We start from the raw sequence: 21,226 nt of genomic DNA, 5'->3' as shown, positions 1-21,226 counted from the left end.
TGGGGCCGAGGACAGAGCCCTGGGGAACACCAGAGGAGACGGGAGAGGGTCAGGATGTGAATGTCTTTAGCTGGATGAACTGAGTACGGCCAGAGAGGTAGGAAGTCCTAGTTTCAGCTCTACTAGTCCTGGTTGTCAGTTCTTTACACTCCCATACTTAATTTTGACGTGTGGTAAATTCAATGGATTTTTACTCTGAGTTTCTGGTAGTAAAGCAGATTAGTGAAACGATACTTCACTTTGGTATAGAAGCATGAAATTTGGCACAGATACTCTCCAAGGTCTACTCTTTAGGGAACAGGCGCGTGCCACTCAAAATTCCAAGATTGCGGCCCCAAAATCCAAGATGTCCGCCCAAAAATGTTTTTTTTCCTTTATAACTCAAAATGCCTTGGTTTTAAGCCCCATAAATATATTGAAGTTGAATATAAACTTAGGTATTTTGGACATTTTGGTACCAAGTACATGTCTGTATCCATTACGGTTCTTGAGATACATCATATAGAAACTTGTACCCGGAAAAGTGAGAATTTTGTAAGATTGTTGTTACGAGAACAAGGATTTATGAAAATGTTACTCTCATAACCTGATATTTTCAGTAGGGTTACTTACTACTTACTACTTACTACTTACTAAGACAACCTGGGGGTTGTCTTAATCTTAGATATCCCCATGGCCAACCCTCAACCTGGAGGCCCAGGGCGCTGCTTTGTCTGCCTCCTCCCCTTTTACCTATCCGGCTTAGTTAAACTTTCCAGGGATATAAATTAAAATCCCCACCGGCATAGCCCTCAGGATCATTGGAATACTCAAGCCTCTCCACCACGGCAAGGTGCAGCTTACAAAGAGGAAGGGCCACTTGTTTGGAAAATGGCCAGTAAATATTCAGGATGGGACCGTTTTTTAACATGTCTTCCACTCCTGTCCTATATTCATTGTCACAATGCTTAAATATTGATGCAAGCATATGTGCTACAAATATTCTATAGGCCACTCTTTTTGAAAAAGTGTATAGCCAGTAAAAAATCAAGATGCTGCCTTTTGCAAGATTGCAGGCATACAAAGGGCCACTGTTATCGCAAAATTCAATGACCAGCAAAAATTTAAGATGTTAATGTCCACACTGAATTTGAAAGGTTGTGCATTCGATCCCCCGCCGAGTCAAACAAACGACCATCTAAAATACTACAGTTCTCCCTGCTTGGCACTCAGTATTATGGTTTGCATCAGGGGGATCATATCAAGGAAGGTGCATTTGTCATCACGGTACTCGATAGGCTCCAGGCCCACCACAAGGTTTTCAGTGTACTTGCTCTATTCACATTTGCAACCGCACAGTTCTGTGCAATTGAAACCCAACTTGAAACATTTGCACCTTCCACAACACTCTGATTTGCAGTTACACTTGGCCAGCTGTTCACAACTTTGAGCAACAGACGCATTTGCTGTCCAGTAGACCTGCCACTGTGCACCGACCTTTGTCCATCCCCAGTCAGCAGGGCTCTCTTTTTGTGGCTTACGCTGGGTTGCCTGACCCCATATGCAGCCTGCCTGATAGGCAGCGCGTTTAGTGTGTTGAAGCAGAGCTGCTCTTGTTGGAGGAATGGCTTCATATGGCCTCTGCTTTCGGGCAAACGTATCAAGCCTAGCCTCATCTACACTAACGGCCGTACTCGATCTGTCGTACATGAGGACAACAAACTTCTCCAAGATCTCTAGCTCACCATCAGTCAATAAAGGAGGGTATTGACCTAGTTTGCTGAAGATGGGAGAGGCCTCAGGGCAAATATCCCAGGTTTGCCAGGCAGTCTTTTTGCCTTTGTTCCGAAAGGCTGATACAGTATCGCAATTGTCAATTCAGGTGCGGCTATCTAACTACATCTAACTAGTACTACCTAATTGACATGGGGCTGTTAGACAGCATTTGGGACACTAAACAAAGCTATACTATCACTACTAGACAACAACTACAGTATTAGTACAACTAGATCAGCTGGCACTGAACCCCATGCTGAGTTCCACAGCAGTAATGTCACCAGTGTGCCCTGGTTGTGTAGTGAAATTCACTCTACTATACTCTACTATAATGAGAATTTGATGGCCATCTTGAAAAAAGGGCCGACATCTTTAACTAATAAGACAACCCCCTGGTTGTCTTAATAGTAAGTAACCCTACTGGAAATATCAGGTTATGAGAGTAACATTTTCATGAATCCATGTTCTCGTAACAACAATCAATCTTACAAAATTCTCACTTTTCCGGGTATATACAAGTTTCTGTATGATGTATCTCAAGAACCGTAATGGATACAGACATGTACTTGGTACCAAAATGTCCACAATACCCAACTTTATATTCAGCTTTAATATATCTATGGGGCTAAAAATCAAGGCATTTTGAGTTATAAAGGAAAAAGCACGTTTTTGGGCGGTCATCTTGGATTTTGGGGCCGCCATATTGGAATTTTGAGTGGCACGCGCCTGTTCCCTAAAGAGTAGACCTTGGAGAGTATATGTGCCAAATTTCATGCTTCTATACCAAAGTGAAGTATCGTGTTGATAAAATGAGTTAATCTGCTGCACTAAAACAACAAACCTGAAACTTAACGACAGGAATTCAGAACGTAAACAAAGTTGCACCTCCAGACCTCGAGGAGAATTACTGCTGGATCCATCCATCCTTCATCCATCCATCCATCCATCCATCCATCCATCCATCCATCCATCCATCCATCCATCCATCCATCCATCCATCCATCCATCCATCCTACTAGTCCTAGTTTCAACAAATGAATCTGATGTAAGAGGTGAAACTGTCCAGGTGTGGCGGTGGAAGTAATTCATGAACTCTGAGACATGTGAACGGTTTCGCTCGAGGCCCAACCATTATGTCTGGATGGCATTAAATTAGTTACTGCTTCTACATCTCTTCAGGCATGTTAAACAGGATTTGTGTGTTGTGTGTATTGTTATGTGTGTGCCTGTACATAGGTGTGTCTATAGGTTGGGTAAAGATGGAGAGTGTGTGTGTGTGTGTGTGTGTGTGTGTGTGTGTGTGTGTGTGTGTGTGTGTGTGTGTGTGTGTGTTGGGGTCGGGGGGGGGGGATCGAAAATTCTGTTACGTACAAAAGGGGGGGCTAGCAAAAAAAGTTTGGGAACCACTGCCCTAAACCACTTCCTTGTCTCTTGCCAGGCCGTCATTGTAAATAAGAATGTTCTTAATGACCTACCTGGTTAAATAAAGGTGAATGACTGATTTAATATCAAATAAAGGGATAGAATTGTTGTTTTTTTGTCTCTTTATCGTATAATGTTCACAAAGTGTAATGCGATTCATGTCATGGGTCGTGTATTTTCAAGGATCAAATACTCAACATCCCATATTATCCATTTAGCGTCGAAATCAAACTTTGAAAATCGACTGTGCGCATGCGCAGAACCACAAAGTAGCATTTCTCACCAGGTAGCAGAAATTGGCAGAACACCGGGTCCGGCTGAGACGCCCCGACCCGGGTCTGGGGTCCGGCTGAGACCCCTGTTCCAGGTGAGAGGTAATTGCTGTAATTTATTTATTTATTTCAAAACAGGGACAGTGCACAATAAGACATTAATCTTTTACAAGAGAATCTGCATTGTGCCAGGTTGTAGCAACTTGCTATTTTCCACCTGTAGTCCCTGGGCAGGTTGATGAACTACATAAAAATGAGTATAGAAAAAGAAAAAAATAGTAAAAGAGCAGAACAAAGCAAAGAGACCATAGATAAAATAGATAAATAAAACATGGAAGCAGATTCAACAGGGATCTGTCAGCTGTTGGCACCTAAGATTAAAGCTAGGCCGCCCCCCCCAACACACACACACACAAAACACACTTCATAAATGTAAACACACTTGTCCTGACAGTAACCAACGCTTGGCAAGATGTGAGTTGGCAGAGTATTCCATTGAGTCATAGCAATACATGAGAATAATGACTTCCCAAATGCAGTTTAGCTTTGGGGTTCACGACACTCACCCCTGGTAACAGATCTGGTTGTTCGTGTCGACTTCTCAGAGCAGAGAGTAATACATTTTCTCAAGGGGGGAGCTGCAGCATTATGGATCATTTTAAAAAGTAAGCAGACATTTGAGTGCTTTATCAGATTTTCAAAGGGATGCTGGTCCGATGACAGCAGAGCTAAACGCTGCAGGAGGTTCTGGGGAACATAAGCAATACTGGAGATGAGGGGGGATGGACTCCCCCCTGAAATAAAAAAGATCAAAATCATCCCCCCTGTAAAACTGCCACCCTCCCTTTCCCTTATTCCCCCATCCCTTATGTCATTTCATCAATGAATGTGGTTTTACTGCTATTTCAACATTTAGAGTCATCACCAGAAAAATAACTTCTTTGACAATTTTCACCTGTTTCAAGTAAATTTTCACTTAAAATAAGTAGAAAAATCTGCCAGTGGGACAAGATTTATCTTCTCATTACAAGCAAAAAAATCTTGTCCCACTGGCAGATTTTTCTACTTATTTTAAGTGAAAATCTACTTGAAAAAGGTGAAAATTGTAAAATAAAAGTTATTTTTCTGCTAATGACACTTGTTTTAAGTGTAATGAGATTTGTTTGACTAAAAATCTCCACCTACATGGTTGACATACTGAATACATGCCGGACAGATCCCTTAGATCATCAAACAAGAGTCTTCTCATCATACCTAGAATCCACACTAGATCTGCTCATGGTGCTTTCCGTCACTACGCTCCCACTCTCTGGAATTCCTTGCCGCAGGAACTAAGATCTGCTCCAACAGAGCCCTCTTTCAAAAGCAGACTAAAAACTTACCTTTTTGCACAGGCGTTTGACTAAACTCTACATGGTTGGCTGAGTGATCGCACTTTTGTTAAAATGGAATTATTGTTGTTATTGTTGTTTTTCTCTTGACATACTTTTGTCTGTTTCTGTTATTATTCTGTTATTATTATGTTTGTTTGTTTATGTATTTGAGCATACTGAGTCCTGCTCATCATCTGAAATGTGCTTTATAAATACATTTGCCTTGCCTTGCCTTACACCTGGACCACATCTGGATTACATCTGGACTACACCTGGACCACATCTGGACCACATCTGGACCACACCTGGACCACACCTGGAATACGCCTGGACCACATCTGGATCACACCTGGACTATATCTGGACCATATCTGGACTACACCTGGACCACATCTGGATCACACCTGGACCACATCTGGACTACACCTGGACCACATCTGGACTACACCTGGACCACACCTGGGCTACACCTGGACCACACCTGGACCACATCTGGACCATACCTGGACCACATCTGGACTACACCTGGACCACACCTGGACCACATCTGGACCACACCTGGATAACACCTGGACCACACCTGGACCACATCTGGACCACATCTGGACCACACCTGGACCACACCTGGACCACATCTATACTATATCTGGACCACATCTGGAACACATCTGGACCACACCTGGACCACACCTGGACCACACCTGGACCACATCTGGACTACACCTGGACCACACCTGGACCACATCTGGACCACACCTGGATAACACCTGGACCACACCTGGACCACATCTGGACTACATCTGGACCACACCTGGACCACATCTGGACTACATCTGGGCTACACCTGGACCACACCTGGACCACATCTGGACCATACCTGGACCACATCTGGACCACACCTGGATAACACCTGGACCACACCTGGACCACATCTGGACTACATCTGGACCACATCTGGACCACACCTGGACCACACCTGGACCACATCTGGACTATATCTGGACCACACCTGGACCATACCTGGACCACATCTGGACCACATCTGGACCACATCTGGCTCATACCCCACATCTCAAACTGGTACGGCCCAGTTCATGACCATTCAGTGGGCGGGGTTTTCTGCACCTCAGCAGGTAAAATGACTTGTGTTTATAATCAGGACTCACTTTTACTTTAAAAATATTATGGGATGTTGGGTTGTTATGTACTTGTCGACGGAGGTCGGAGGGGTTAACGCTCCGCTGCCGCGGTGACGGGGAGGAGGGGGGTTGACAGCTGCAGCCGCCTGCAGCCTCCAGGATTTACAGCCACATACTTGTGTTGATGGATGGCTGACGGCTGCAGGTCCGAACGCCGGCTGCTCCTGCCTCTTCAGGTTTAATGAAAACGTCTCATTAAAACGTCTCGTTAGGGACAAATGAGGAGAAGAGGCAGGTTTCAGGTTTCAGGCGGCAGAGCGACGAAGCACGAAAACACAGAAACGTCATCGCAAAGCAAACTGGAGATCAGACTCCAGCTGAAGACGAGGAGTCCGGGTCCCCTCTAGGGTCCAGGATCCCGACCCACGGCCCCTCTAGGGTCCAGGATCCCGACCCGTGGCCCCTCTAGGGTCCTGGTCCCGACCCGTGGCCCCTCTAGGGTCCAGATCCCGACCTGTGGCCCCTCTAGGGTCCAGGATCCCGACCCGTGGTCCCTCTAGGGTCCAGGATCCCGACCCGCGGCCCCTCTAGGGTCCAGGATCCCGACCCGCGGCCCCTCTAGGGTCCAGGATCCCGACCCGCGGCCCCTCTAGGGTCCAGGATCCCGACCCGTGGCCCCTCTAGGGTCCAGATCCCGACCTGTGGCCCCTCTAGGGTCCAGGATCCCGACCCGTGGTCCCTCTAGGGTCCAGGATCCCGACCCGCGGCCCCTCTAGGGTCCAGGATCCCGACCCGTGGTCCCTCTAGGGTCCAGGATCCCGACCCGCGGCCCCTCTAGGGTCCAGATCCCGACCTGTGGCCCCTCTAGGGTCCACGTCCCGACCCGCGGCCCCTCTAGGATCCCGACCCGCGGCCCCTCTAGGGTCCAGGTCCCGACCCGTGGCCCCTCTAGGGTCCCTATCCCGACCTGTGGCCCCTCTAGGGTCCAGATCCCGACCTGTGGCCCCTCTAGGGTCCGGATCCCGACCCGTTACGCAAGAAAAATGCAAAGAAAAGCGAGTCGGACGATGCAGAGCAGGTCCCTACACGCAACGAAGCGCAACGAAGCGCTCTGATTGGTCCCTGACTTCATTATATTATTTCATTGATGCTCTTTAGAAATACGGGGTTCATTAGTTCAGCCCGGTGTATTAATCTATTACTATTATACAACTTCTCTTTTGTAGATGGAGAAGTAGGTCAGTCCCCTAAATCCTCGGTGGGGGGTGTGGTAGCAGGTGCTTCTTCTCCTGCACGACTCTCAGCTGAGAAGGAGCCGCCGGTGCCGCTGCAGGTGTCTCCTGATTTATGAGGCGTGAACTCAGGTGTCAGCGAAGCGTTGACGGGGCCCGAGGTGGGGGAGGGGCAGAGGGGGGCGGATCAACGAGAGCGTGGAATTCTGGGATTTCTGAGAGGTCGCCGAACCGCCGCCGGCTCAACTCAACGCAACTTCACAACAAGATTACAGCATGAACGCCAAAGGCGAATGCGAAGCGAATGCTGGGGGAACGCAGAGGGAACACCGTGGGAATGCTGAGGGACCGCCAAGGGAACGCTGAGGGAACGCTGAGGGAATGCCGAAGGAACGCCGAAGGAACGCCGAAGGAACGCCGAAGGAACGCCAAGGGAACGCTGTGGGACTGCTGTGGGACCGCTGTGGGAACGCAAAGGGAATGCAGTGGGACCGCCGAGGGAACGCCAAGGGAACGCTGTGGGACCACCGAGGGAACGCAGAGGGAGCGCCGTGGGACCGGCGTGGGAATGCTGAGGGGCAGCTGTGGGACTGGCGTGGGAATGCCAAGGGAACGCAGAGGGAAAGCAGAGGGAACGCTGAAGGAACGCCGAAGGAACGCTGAGGGAACGCCGAAAGAACGCCGAAGGAACGCCAAGGGGGGAACACAAAGGGAACGCCGTGGGACCGGTGTGGGAATGCAGAGGGAACGGCGTGGAAACGCAGAGGGACTGCTGTGGGACCGCCAAGGGAACGCTGAGGGAACGCCGAGGGAATGCTGTGGGAACGCCGTGGGAATGCAGAGGGAACGCAGAGGGACCGCTGTGGGACCACCAAGGGAACGCCGAGGAAATGCTGAGGGACCGGCGTGGAAACGCCATGGAAATGCCGAGTGAACGCTGTGGGACCGCAGAGGGAACGCAAAGGGAACGCCATGGGAACGCCGAGGGAACGCTGTGGGACCATCATGGGAATGCCAAGGGAACGCTGTGGGACCGGCGTGGGAAAGCTGTGGGACTGCTGTGGAAACACCGTGGAAACGCCGAGGGAATGCAAAGGGAACGCCTAGGGAATGCTGTGGGACCATCAAGGGAATGCCGAGGAAACGCTGGGGGAACGCAAAGCGAACGTCGTGGGAAGTTGGGAACACAGAGGGAACGCTGTGGGAACGCTGTGGGAACGCCAGGGGAACGCAGAGGGACCGCCGTGGGAATGCTGAGGGGCCACTGTGGGAACGCTGAGGGACTGGCGTGGGAGCGCTGTGGGAACGCAAAGGGAACGCTGTAGGAACACAGAGGGAACGCTGTGGGAACGCTGTGGGAACACAGAGGGAACACTGTGGGACCACCAAGGGAACGCCATGGGAACACCAAAGGGGAATGCCGTGGGGCGGCTGAGGGAACGCCGTGGGAACGCAGAGGGAACGCGGATGGACTGCTGTGAGAGTGCCGTGGGAACACCGAGATAACAACATCCCGGATCAACGCTGTTCAGAAGAAGATTCAGATCATTTACTTTAGAACCTCAGACCTGCTGATATCTAGCTAGCGCTGGATCTGGATCTGGATCCGAACCTGGATCTGGAGCCGGATCTGGATGTGGATCTGGATCTGAAGCCGGATCTGATTCTGGATCTGGATCTGGATCTGGATCTGGATCTGGAGCTGGTTCCAGCGTTTATTTTTACTCATCAGATTTTTTTGTCAACTGGCGACGATGACGCTAATCCAGCAGGTGAACCAGTACCAGGTGTGTTCAGGTACCAGGTGTTTTGGAATACCAGGTGTGCTCCGGGTAACCGGTACCAGGTGTGTTCAGGTACCAGGTGTTTTGAGGGTATGAGGTGTGTTCAGGAACCAGGTTTTCATTTAACAGGTGTGCTCAGGGTAACTGGTACCAGGTGTTTTGAGGTACCAGGTGTGTTCAGGTATCAGGTGTGTTCAGGAACCAAGTTTTTTCAGTTACAAGGTGTGTTCAGGTACCAGGGTTTTTGAGGTACCAGGTGTATAATTTATGAATTTAAACAAACAGACATAACAGTATTTACAAGTACAGAAACAATATGATCCATACTGATATTCCCTGCTTAAGTACACTTAACAGTCAAATAAAACAACATTAACAGTAATAGTAATAATGCAAGATAAGCTCAATAACAAAATGAGATTAAAAAGTATTAATAATAATGAAATATAAAATAAATAAACATAATTATAAGTGTGTGTGTGTGTGTGTGTGTGTGTGTGTGTGTGTGTGTGTGTGTGTGTGTGTGTGTGTGTGTGTGTGTGTGTGTGTGTGTGTGTGTGTGTGTGTGTGTGTGTGTGTGTGTGTGTGTGTGCGTGTGATAGTATCCTATGTGTATGTCTACATGTGCAGAATTATTTACAGGCGTTGGGCTATTTGACGTTGTTTCAGTTGTCTTTTAAAGCTTGCTTTTGTTTTTTCTTCAGTAATCTGGAAGAGTGTTCCATTCTATCACGGCTCGATATACAACTGTTCTTTGCATTGATTGTGTTCTAGCTTTAGGAGCTATAGCGACCTCTGGTGGCCTCGTGTGGTATGTCTGTTTGTCAGAGCTACGTGTCAGTTGGGTATATAAACAATTCGGGCATTTTAACACATTAATATTTCTAAGAAAAACAAGGAGTGATGCTGCCAGCCTCTCTGTGACTTTCTTTTTTTTTAATATAAATCTTTTTATTGGTATTTTGGGGGAATACAAAAATGGTAAAAACAGATATCAAAACTAACCCTATCAAATATGCCATTTTCTTTGTGACTTTCATCCAGGAGAGCTTGTCATGCATTTTATTTACATTAGACCTTAGTGTGCATGGAAGGGCCAGCCGAGCTGCTCTATTCTGAGCTAGCTGCAGCTTTAGCTGCAGCTTTCCTATCTCCTTCTTGTTCACCTGACCAGAACACTGAGCAATAGAATGCCATAACTTGCTGCCATATTCTCTTGTACAGTGCACTTTAAATTGCAGCTATATTCTTAGCTGTTTAATTTGCTGCTATACTTGTCTTGCACATTGCACTTTTAAATGGATTGTATTCTTTTTCTTTTATCTCCCTTTTTGGGGGGGTCATTTTCTGGTTATTTTTTGTTGTATTGATCCACTGCTGTCCCTAGGTGGAGACATGTTAATGTGTATTGTTGATTGTCTTATGTTGTATTGTTGTGGCCATGGTGGCAATGAAGTTTCCCCTTTGGGGATTATTAAAGTTGAATCCTATCCTATCCTATCCTAGTCTAAGTTTGACAATACTAGAGTTTGAAGAACTTGCTTGGTCAGCTGTGGTGTCAAAAAAGCCGAGCACCTTTTCATAACAGATATGTTCCTTCCCATCTTCCCAACAACAGCATCTTTGTGTCTCCTCCATGACAGTTTACAATCTACAATAACACCCAACAGCTTTGTTTCTTCCACCTGTTGAACATCTATATTGTTTAAAATCAGGTTCAGCTGTGGTTTATATCTCAATGCATAATTTGTACCCAATACCATGCTTTTAGTTTTTGGTATATTTAAGACTAATTTGTTGTTGGATACCCAGTCTAGTACGATCTGCAATTCTTCATTAAGAGTTTTCGTGACTTGGCCAACTGTGGGTGCATTAATGTCTATTGTTGTGTCATCAGAATACATAGACATACAGCGGGGAAAATAAGTATTGAACACGTCAACATTTCTCTCAAAAAACATATTTCTAATCGAGCTATTGACATGAAATTTTCCCCAGATGTCGGCATCAACCCAAGTAATGCACACATACAAAGAAATCCAAACATTTATGTCCATAAATTAAGTTATGTGTAATAAAGTGAAATGGCACGGGGAATAAGTATTGAACACGCTTACTGAAATGTATTTAATACTTAGTGCAAAAACCTTTGTTGGTGATTACAGCCTCAAGACGCCTCCTGTATGGAGAAACCAGTCGAAGACATTGCTCAGGTGGGATTTTGGCCCATTCATCCACACAAACTGCCTTCAAATCTTCAAGGTTCCGGGGGTCTCTTCTGTGAACCCGGATCTTCAATTCTTTCCCAAGATTTTCAATTGGATTCAAGTCTGGTGATTGGCTGGGCCATTCTAGCAGCTTTATTCTCTTTTTTATTCAACCAGTTGAGTGTAACCTTGGCTGTGTGCTTGGGATCGTTGTCTTGCTGAAAGATCCACCCTCTTTTCATCTTCAGCAGCCTGGCAGATGACAGCAGATTCTGATCAAGAATGTCTCCATACTTTTCTCCAGTCATTATTCCTTCAATGATGTGAAGTCTACCAGTACCACATGCTGAAAAACAGCCCCACGCCATGATGCCTCCACCTCCAAACTTGACTGTTGGTACGGTGTTTTGGGGGTGATGTGCGGTGCCATTTTTCCTCCAAACATGTTGTGTCTTATGACATCCGAAGAGTTCAATTTTGGTCTCATCTGACCAGAGTATTTTCTCCCAGAATGTCATGGGTTTATCCAAATGTTGTGTCGCAAACTCCAAACGAGCTTCAACATGCTTCTTCTTCAAAAATGGAGTCTTGCGTGGTGTGCGTGCATGGAAGCCATGGCGGTTGAGTGCATTACTTATTGTTTTCTTTGAAACAACGGTACCTGCTGATTCCAGGTCTTTCTGAAGCTCTCCAGTGGTCCTGGGCTGTTGGAGAACCCTAACAATGATTGTTTTGACTCCTCTGTCTGAAATCTTGTGAGGAGCCCCTGGCCGTGGCTGGTTTATGGTAATGCCGTGTTCTTTCCACTTCCGGATGATGGCCCCAATGTTGCTCACTGGAACTTTCAGAAGTTTAGAAATGCGCCTGTAACCAATGCCTTAAGTGTGTTTTGCAACAATAAGGTTGCGTAGGTCTTTGGACAGCTCTTTGCTTTTACCCATCATGCAATGCTTCTTGTCTAACACCTTGCTGGTGAGAAAACTTTTTAAAAGGCATCGATCAGGACTAAACCAGCTGATATTACTTTGGACTAATAGGGGACAGGTTAACTTTCTAAATACTGAAAAACTCCAGCTGTTTTCTTGGCTTTCCAGACCTTTTTACCCCTCATTTTCTTCATGTGTTCAATACTTATTCCCCGTGCCATTTCACTTTATTACACATAACTTAATTTATGGACATAAATGTTTGGATTTCTTTGTATGTGTGCATTACTTGGGTTGGTGCCGACATCTGGGGAAAATTTAATGTCAATAGCTCGATTACAAATATGTTTTTTGAGTGAAATGTTGACGTGTTCAATACTTATTTTCCCCGCTGTATGTGCTTTTTTAAGAGCAGATGGAAAATCATTGGTAAAAATAGAGAACAATGGACCAAGCGAACTTCCTTGTGGGATTCCACTTTCCACCTTTCGGGCCTCAAAAAAGCTACCATTAAAATAGACTCTGAGTTCTGTTCGTCAGATAACTTTCTATCCATGATAGAGCAGTTTGAGTAAAGCCATAATACCTCAGTTTATTTAATAGTATTTTGTGGTCCACCAAATCAAATGCAGCATTAAAGTCTAATAATAATAACACTGCTCCCACCATGTTCTTTTTATCAATTTCTTTCAACCAGTCATGTGTCATTTGTGATAGTGCTGTGGCTGTTGAGTGTAACTCTGTAGGCGTGCTGGTCATCACTTCTACAGAAGAGTATTAGGGCCAAACGAAGACAAAAAAAAATTGGAAATTACGAGAATAAATTTATAATATGAGAATAAAGTCGTAAAATTACGAAAAGTCATAATGTTGCGAGAATAAAGTCGTAATAGAATAAAGTCGTAATATTACGAGAAGTCGGAACATTACGAGAAAATAAAGTCGTAACATTACGAGAATAAAATCGTAATGTTACAAGAATAAAGTGGTAATTTATGAGAGGTGGTAATTTATGAGAATAAAATGATAATTTATGAGAACTCTAACAAGAAGAGCATCTTCTCCCTGTGTTAAAATGAGGAATATTGAGTATTATATTATATTATAAGTTATATTTATATATTTATAATATTACTACTTTATTCTCGCAACATTGTGACTTTATTCTGGTAATTTTACGACTTTATTTTCATATTATTATGACTTTATTTTCGTAATTTCCATTTTTTTTGTCTTAGTTTGGCCCTAATACTCCATCGTACTTGTCAGATTGTTAACAGAGAAATAATATTGTATTTGTTTGAAAACAATTTTTTCCAGAGGTTTGTTGAGAACAGGTGATACAGATGAACCGGTACCAGGTGTGTTCAGGTACCAGGAGTTTTGATACCAGGTGTGTTCAGGTACCATGTGTGTTCAGATACCAGGTGTGTTCACGTGTGTCTGGGCTCAGACCTTGGACCTGTTTTGCTCACTATTTATATAAATAATATTGTTTCCGCTGTAGCTGGCTGTAGCATTCATCTGTATGCTGATGACACTATTCTTTACTGCATCTCAGATACCCCAGAATCTGCTTTAACATCTCTCCAGCACTCCTTTGCTGATCTTGAAGTTGCACTCAATAATCTCAAGTTGGTTTTAAATGCAGATAAATCTAAATGTATGTTTTTCTCTAGATCCAAAAATAAAGATTTGAGTAATTGCACCATTACTACTAAAAATGGCAGTTTTATTGAAAGAGTTATTGTTTATAAATACCTTGGTATTTATATTGATGAAAATGTATCTTTTAAATATCATATTTCAAATCTGGCAAGTAAACTGAGGCAAAAGATTGGCTTTTCCTACAGGAATAAATCCTGCTTCCCCTTGCATTGCAGAAAAACCCTTATTGAGGCAACTTTTTTATCAGTTTTAGATTATGGTGACATACTGTACAGGTATGCCTCGGCTACAACGCTAAAGCCCCTTGATTCTGTCTATCACTCTGCACTTAGGTTTATTACTGGTGACCCATATAACACTCATCATTGCATCCTGTACAGTAAGATTGGATGGTCCTCCCTCTCTGAGAGGCCAGATTTTCACTTCTATTTATTATGTTTCCTCCCTCCTTGCTTGGCCTGCTAGTTCACACCACACTCCATCCACTGACTGGCTTACACTACAAGTCCCCCGAGTCTATGCTGAGCTTGGTAGATCTGCCTTTAGCTTTTCTGCACCTTCCACCTGGAACTCATTACAAAACACTCTAAAAATCTATTCACTAGTATTTTTTGGTCATTTTAAATCCCTGATCTTAAATCTTTTAAGCACTGTTTGTATCTGTTTTAATTGATTTTATTGTTACATTATTTATTAATTGTAACTTCATATTTGTTTAATTGACTGTTCTCTTGTTGTTTTGTTTGTTTTTTGTTTTTTACTTTTGTATTTGCTAGACGTCATTGTAAATGTAAGAAATATTTGTCTTATTTCTAGTTAAAATGTCTCATTTTAGTAAAAAGATCTCATTACACTTAAAACAAGACTCATCACTGGAAGAAACAACAATTTTCACCTGTTTCAAGTAGATTTTCACTTAAAATAAGTAGAAAAATCTGCCAGTGGAACAAGATTTTTTTGCTTGTAATGAGAAGATAAATCAGATTTCCTACTTATTTCAAGTGAAAATTGACTTAAAACAGGTGAAAATTGTCAAATAAGGTTTTTTTCTGGTGTTATTTTTCTGGTGATGACTCTAAATGTTGAAATATCAGTAAAACCACATTCATTGATGAAATGACATAAGGGATGGAAAGGGGGAATGGCAGTTTTACAGGGGGGATGATTTGGACCGTTTTTATTTCAGGAGTGATGCCATCCCCCCTCAACTCCAGTACTGTATATAAATATACTGTATTAACTGTAACTGTGATATATGTATATAAATGAGGACAGACACAGCGCTGACTTGGACTCTCGTTTTATTGGCTGATCCGGTCACAGAGCAGAGAGAGAAGCCGATCGGCCGCCGCATCAGTGCTTCAGCAGGGACGAGGAGGACGAGGCCGAGGACGAAGACGAGACCACCTTGCCGTCGACCACCTGCTCCACCACCGTCACCACCCGCCGGGTCGTGGTGGACGAGGACGAGGAGCTGTGGACCAATCAGAGCACAGGATCAGCTGACCGTCACACGTTGCTGCCGGGGTCAGAACACCTGGGCGAGACTCACCTGCTGACGCTGCTGCCCTCTCCGTCCAGCAGTCTGCGGTACTCGGCGATCTCCATCTCCAGACGCGTCTTGATGTCCAGCAGCATCTGGTACTCGCTGCCCTGCCGCTCCAGGTCGGCCCGCAGCTGCATCAGCTGCTCCTCCATGCTGCTCACCTGGCTCTGGTAGCCCGACAGCTGCATGCTGTAGCGGCTCTGCGTCTCCGCCAGCGTGCCCTCCAGAGACGCTTTCTGCAGGGGGATTCAGAGAACAGGGTCAGACCCCAAACCGCCGAGGAGGACCAGACTTCTGAGCCCCGGGACCGGGTCCAGAGACCACGTCTGTCCCTGCCGGCGTAGCCCGGCTCAGGCAAAGCCGCTCATTCTAACCCGGGGGTCGGCAACCCAAAATGTTTTAGAGCCATATTGGACCAAAAACACAAAAAACAAATGTGTGGAGCCGCAAAAAATGAAAAGTCTTGTATAAGCCTTAGAATGAAGACAACACATGCTGCATGTTTCTATATTCATTATAACTGGGGGAAGATTTTTTTTCATTATGCACTCGAAGTCGAAATGTTGAGAAAAAAGTCGAAATTTCGAGAAAAAAGTAAAAATGTCAAGATTAATGTTAAAGTAAAATCTTGAGAAAAAAGTCGAAATGTTGAAAAAAAAAGTCAAAATGTTGAAAAAAAGTCGAAATGTCGAGATTAAAAAGGAAAAAGGAAAAAAAAGAGAAAAAAGGAAAAAAAAGAGAAAAAAAGGGAAAAAATAGAGGAAAAAAAGAAAAAGAGAAGAGAAAAAAGAAAAAAGAAAAAAAGAAGAAAAAAAGGAAAAAAGAAAAAAAAAGGTCAAATATTTTTGAAAAAGCTCCAGGGAGCCACTAGGGCGGCGCTAAAGAGCCGCATGCGGCTCTAGAGCTGAGGGTTGCCGACCCCCGTTCTAACCAAATGCTAAAACAGGACGCAGAGGAGGAAGTCATCCTTTGTCACTAGAGCTGTCCAGCTCCTAAACTCAGCATTTTAATCTATTTTATCATCAATCTATTTATTGTTTTTTTTTTTTACTCATCTTAACCTTTTTTAGACCCCAGAAAGCTAATTGCACTTTAAAACACACGTATTTTAAACGTTGAAAATCTGTTATGTGCAATTGTGTGTTTGTTTGTATGTCCTTAAGCTGCTGTCAGGCCTTTTTAAATTCTCCCTAGGGGACAAATAAAGTGATTTAAATTTAATTGAATCCCTCCATTCATGAGCCAGACGGTTCTACCTGAGCAGGTCTGGATCTTCTGCCTGTGCCTTTTCAGTCACTATTTTATTTTGATCACTATTTTATTTTGATAATGTTTGTGTTCAATGTTTGTTTGGTGAAGTGACTGAATAAAGAATTTCAATCAATCAATCAAATTCAATCAATCAATCTGGACCCTAGTGGTCGGTAGAGGAACTACAGGTCTGGACCTGGACCTGTCGTTGCCATGTGGCCTGCAGAAGTGTGTGTGGTTGCCGCGGCGACACTCACCATCCCCAGCATGGACTGCAGCTCGATCTCCAGCGACTGCAACGTGCGTTTGACCTCGTTGATCTCGGACCTGGACGTGCTCAGGGTCGTTGTCTGGGAGACGACCTCCTTGTTCAGCGACTCTGTCTGCACACACACACGCACACACACAGAGAAGGTCAGCGCTCTCACACACGCATCAGGAGTGGACAGGGACAGGAAGTGATGTCACGGCGGTCCCACCTTGGTCTGGAACCAGGACTCCAGGTCCCGGTGACTCTTGGCGGCGACGGCCTCGTAGTGTTCCCGGATCTCCTCCATGACCTTGGTGAGGTCCTGACCTGGAGCCGCGTCCACCTCCACGTTCACCTGGCCGGACACCTGGGCGCGCATGGCTAGCAGCTCCTGCACACACACACACATTAATAATTTAATATTATTAATAATTTAATATGATTATTATTTTATTATTATATAATTATTATCTATTAAAATATCAATACATTTTTTTGTAATATTTAATATTAAATGTAATATTAATAATATTAGTAATGTTTAATATTAATAATGTTAGTAATATTTAATATTATTAGTAATAATATTAGTAATGTTTAATATTAATAATGTTCCTGAACACACATTGTACCTCAAATGTAATAATAATATTAAACTATAATTAAATAATATTAAATTATCCATATCCATTTAATAATAATAAAATATTATTAAATTATCATTATCTATTCAAATATTTATTAAATTAAATTATTATTGAATTTGAGGTAATATTTAATATATATACACTTCTGCTTCCTGAACACGCATGGTGCCTCAAATCTAATAATAATATTAAATTATAATTTAATAATATTACATTATTATCCATATCCATTTAATAATAATTTAATATTATTATTAAATTATCTATTAAAAAAATATTATCTATTAAAATATGTATTACATTACATGATTAAATTTGAGATAATATTTAATTAAATTTAATATTAATAATATTAGTAAAATTTAATATTACTATTTACACTCCTGAACACACATGGTACCTCAAATTTAATAATATTAAATTATAATTTAATGATATTAAATTATCCATATCCATTTAATAATAAATTATTATTATTATTATTATTATTATTATTATTACTTAATTATTATCTATTAAAATATCAAATATTATTATCTATTTATCATCATCTTATTATTAATTATTATCACGCGTTGAGCCTCCCTCAGGAGCCCAGGAGACCCTAATGGAGGCTCAGGGGTCAGGGGTCGTGACCCCTGACCCCTCGTGACCCCTGACCCCTGACCCCCCGTGACCCCTGACCCCCTCACCTCCTCGTGGTTCTTCTTGAGGAAGATCAGCTCCTCCTTCAGGCCCTCGATCTGCATCTCCAGGTCACTCCTGGCCATCGTCAGGTCGTCCAGAACCTTCCGGAGCCCGGCGATGTCGCCCTCCACCGACTGGCGCATCACCAGCTCGTTCTCGTACCTGCGGGTCAGAACCGCCGTCAGAACCGGACCCGGTTTGGGGGTTGGGGGACGGGTTTATGGGGACAGGTGGGGGACAGGTGAACTCACTTGGCACGGAAGTCGTCGGCTGCCAGCCGGGCGTTGTCGATGCTCAGGTGAACGGCCCCGTTCATACGAAGGGCACCCTGGATCTGAGGACGGAACAACAACACACTTAGTTTAGGGTGAGGGTGAGAGGGGATGGTGAGGATGAAAGGGTGAGGGTAAGAGGGTGAGAGAGTGAGGAAGAGCTGAGGGTGAGGATGAGGGTGGACAGGGTAAAATGGTGAGGGTAAGGGTGAGGTTGAGGGTGAGGAGAAGGATATGGGTAGGGCTGTGCAATTAATCGATTTTAAATCTAAATCGGATTTATTAATCACAATCGATAGGGTAAGAGGATGGGGTGAGTGTGACGGTGAGGATGAGGATAAGAAGGTAAGGGTGAGGATATGAGGATATCAGGGTGAGAGGGTGAGAGGGTGATGGTAAGAAGGTGAGGGTGAGGATGAGGGAAATGCTTGGGTGCAATGATACAGTGTTTATTTTTTATTTATCCATTTGTATCCTTATTTTCTTACACTAGTCAGTAGCTTATGTTGCTACAATGTTTTTATTGTCTTGTTCTGATTGTTTTTGTTTTTTTATTTTTATTTTTTTTTAATTATGTTTGCATAATGTTATGTTTGCATGTGTTATCTAGTCATATTTAAGGAGAGGGGGTGAGAGTTTATAAGTTTTACTTCTTCTCACTCCCTTTCGAATATGTACTTTGTTATGTCTCATGTTAAGACGATTGTCTTATTTTCTTTCTTTTTTTATATGATTCATATTCGAAATAAACACTACTACTACTATGAGGGTGAGAAGGTGAGAGGGTGATGGTGAGATGGTGAAGGTGAGAGGGTGATACGGTGAGATGGTGAGAGGGTGATGGGGTGAGAGGGTGAGAGGATGAGAGGATGAGAGGATGAGAGGGTGATGGTGAGAGGGTGAGATGGTGATGATATCAGGGTGAGAGGGTGAGATGATGAGAGGGTGATGGTGCCGCTCACCTTCCCCGTGATGTCGCCGATGGTTCCGAAGAAGGCGGTGTAGTCTCGGGTCGCGGGTCCGACCTGGTTCTGCATGAACTGGCGGATCTTCAGCTCCAGCTCGGCGTTGGATTTCTCCAGCGTCGCCACCTTGGCCAGGTAAGTGGCCAGGCGGTCGTTCAGGTTCTGCATGCAGAACTTCTCGTTTCCGATGACTCCATCTCCACCACCGCCGCCGCCCATGGAGAAGCTGCTGGAGCCGCCGAACCCTCCGCCCCCGCCGGAGCTGAAGCTGTAGCCGCCGCCCCCGCCGGAGCTGAACCCGAACCCTCCGCCGGAGCCGAAGCTGCCGGACGCGGAGGAGACGCGCACCCCGGAGCCGCCGGCGCCGCCGTACACGCTGCCGGCCCGCATGGAGCCGCCGCCGCCGCCGGAGGAGGAGCGCACGGAGCGGGAGGAGGAGCGGGTCATGAAGCTGGTCATGGTTCTGGTCCTGGCTCTGGTTCTGGCTCTGCAGGTACTGGAGGATCAGGGAGGATCAGGGAGGAGAGAGTGAAGCCGCTGCGGGACGCGAGGGCTTTTAAAGCCGCTGCGCTCAAAGGACCTGTCAGTCATCCCTCACCTGGGGCGGGGGCGTGGCCACGGTGGCCAGGTAAAAATGTAACCTTCAGACATTCCTCAGCGGCAGCACCTGCAGGGCTGCCGCGACCTTTGAGCAGGGCAGGTTGGGACAGCCCGGGAGGCGGGGGCATGTGTGGACAGGACACCAGACGGGGGGGTTGGGGGGAATTCCTCTGGAAATGGGTCAATGACCTATATTTTCTGAAAAACAGATTTTTTTTCAATTCAAAAGAGGTTTAAAGGGCACCTATTATGAAAACATGTTTTTTCTTGCTTTAACATGTAAAGTGGTCTCCCCTCAGCCTGCCAACTCAGAGGAGGAGGAAAGCAACTAAATTCTGCAGTGTCTGTAGGCCCTACAGCCGTCCAGTGTGATGTGAATACTATAAAACCGTGTAACTGCATGAGCGTCCGACTAGCACTGCGTGACATCGGAAGCTGTCCATCTCCCTCCAGCAGTTGCCACTTTATTGAGGTTTTTGTAGTAAAATGAGGAGGAATCATAGAGATAACTTCTCATTTCAACTAACTGGATCAGCCGTTCCTCATCCATGACTGTTTCCTACAGCGCTTTCAACGCGAGCGGCACTAGTCCTACTTGTCCTGGTTTCAGATCTAGTCCTGGTTTCACTTCTACTAGTCCTGGTTTCACTTCTACTAGTCCTGGTTTCATGTCTACTAAAAAAAAAAAAAAAAAAAAAAAAAAAAAAAACTGGTCTCACTATCCACAAGGAAATGTACAATAATCACTTACTATGTTATAAGGACGCCATTGTCAGCACCAAACCCACTACTACTCCGCTATAATCACTGCCAATAAAGGAAACTCCAAGTGTCATGGTCACAGTTCATGTTTTTTTTACCGTGTTACTGACTCTCCTGTCGTCTAGATCCTGCCACCTCATCAGCCTCATTCCCTTCACCTGTGCTTCCCCGGCCCAGCTCCACACCTGGTTTCCCTCATCAGTTTCCCCTTCATAAACCGGCCCATTTCCAAATACCAGTTGCCAGATTGTCGTGTGTTTTTGCCTCGCTTTCCAGCCTTCATGTCCTGTTCTGTTTCTGCCTGCCTGCTTGTGACCCTGCCTGATTTCTGGTTTATGGATTTTTGCCTGCCCGTTTTGGTTTTGTTTGCCTGATCTGCCTGACTACCCGGTTTGACCCCTGCCTGCCTTTGACAAAGATTAAAGCCTCTTGGACTCTGATCTGCCTGGTGTTGTGCATTTGGGTTCT

The 21,226-nt window shown here is 44.8% G+C and overlaps 1 protein-coding gene across 1 annotated transcript; it reads right to left on the bottom strand.

Moving 5' to 3' along the window:
* Positions 1–15,062: 15,062 nt before the first annotated feature.
* LOC133422648 (keratin, type I cytoskeletal 13-like) lies at positions 15,063–19,930 on the bottom strand. The gene is made up of 7 exons (XM_061712671.1): positions 19,394–19,930; positions 18,411–18,493; positions 18,165–18,321; positions 17,055–17,216; positions 16,833–16,958; positions 15,331–15,560; positions 15,063–15,252 (listed from the first exon to the last, which is right to left on the bottom strand). The coding sequence occupies exons 1-7, from the start codon at positions 19,853–19,855 to the stop codon at positions 15,132–15,134; spliced, it is 1,341 nt and encodes a 446-aa protein (XP_061568655.1). The 5' UTR covers positions 19,856–19,930; the 3' UTR covers positions 15,063–15,131.
* Between the last annotated feature and the right edge of the window lie 1,296 nt (positions 19,931–21,226).

Source organism: Cololabis saira, chromosome 21 (assembly GCF_033807715.1).
Source record: "Cololabis saira isolate AMF1-May2022 chromosome 21, fColSai1.1, whole genome shotgun sequence".
In the NCBI taxonomy this organism is placed as follows: Eukaryota; Metazoa; Chordata; class Actinopteri; order Beloniformes; family Belonidae; genus Cololabis; species Cololabis saira.
The sequence above is the reverse complement of the archived record's forward strand: the minus strand, read 5'-3'. Positions and strand labels throughout refer to the sequence as shown.

Excerpts from the sequence above, each read along its gene's own strand:
- LOC133422648 (XM_061712671.1), bottom strand. The coding sequence starts at position 19,855 with ATGACCAGCTTCATGACCCGCTCCTCCTCCCGCTCCGTGCGCTCCTCC. Across the intron at positions 17,217-18,164 it reads TCAAGAAGAACCACGAGGAG|GAGCTGCTAGCCATGCGCGC; the intron begins GTGAGGGGGTCA and ends GTGTGTGTGCAG. Across the intron at positions 15,253-15,330 it reads GAGGGCAGCAGCGTCAGCAG|CTCCTCGTCCTCGTCCACCA; the intron begins GTGAGTCTCGCC and ends ATTGGTCCACAG.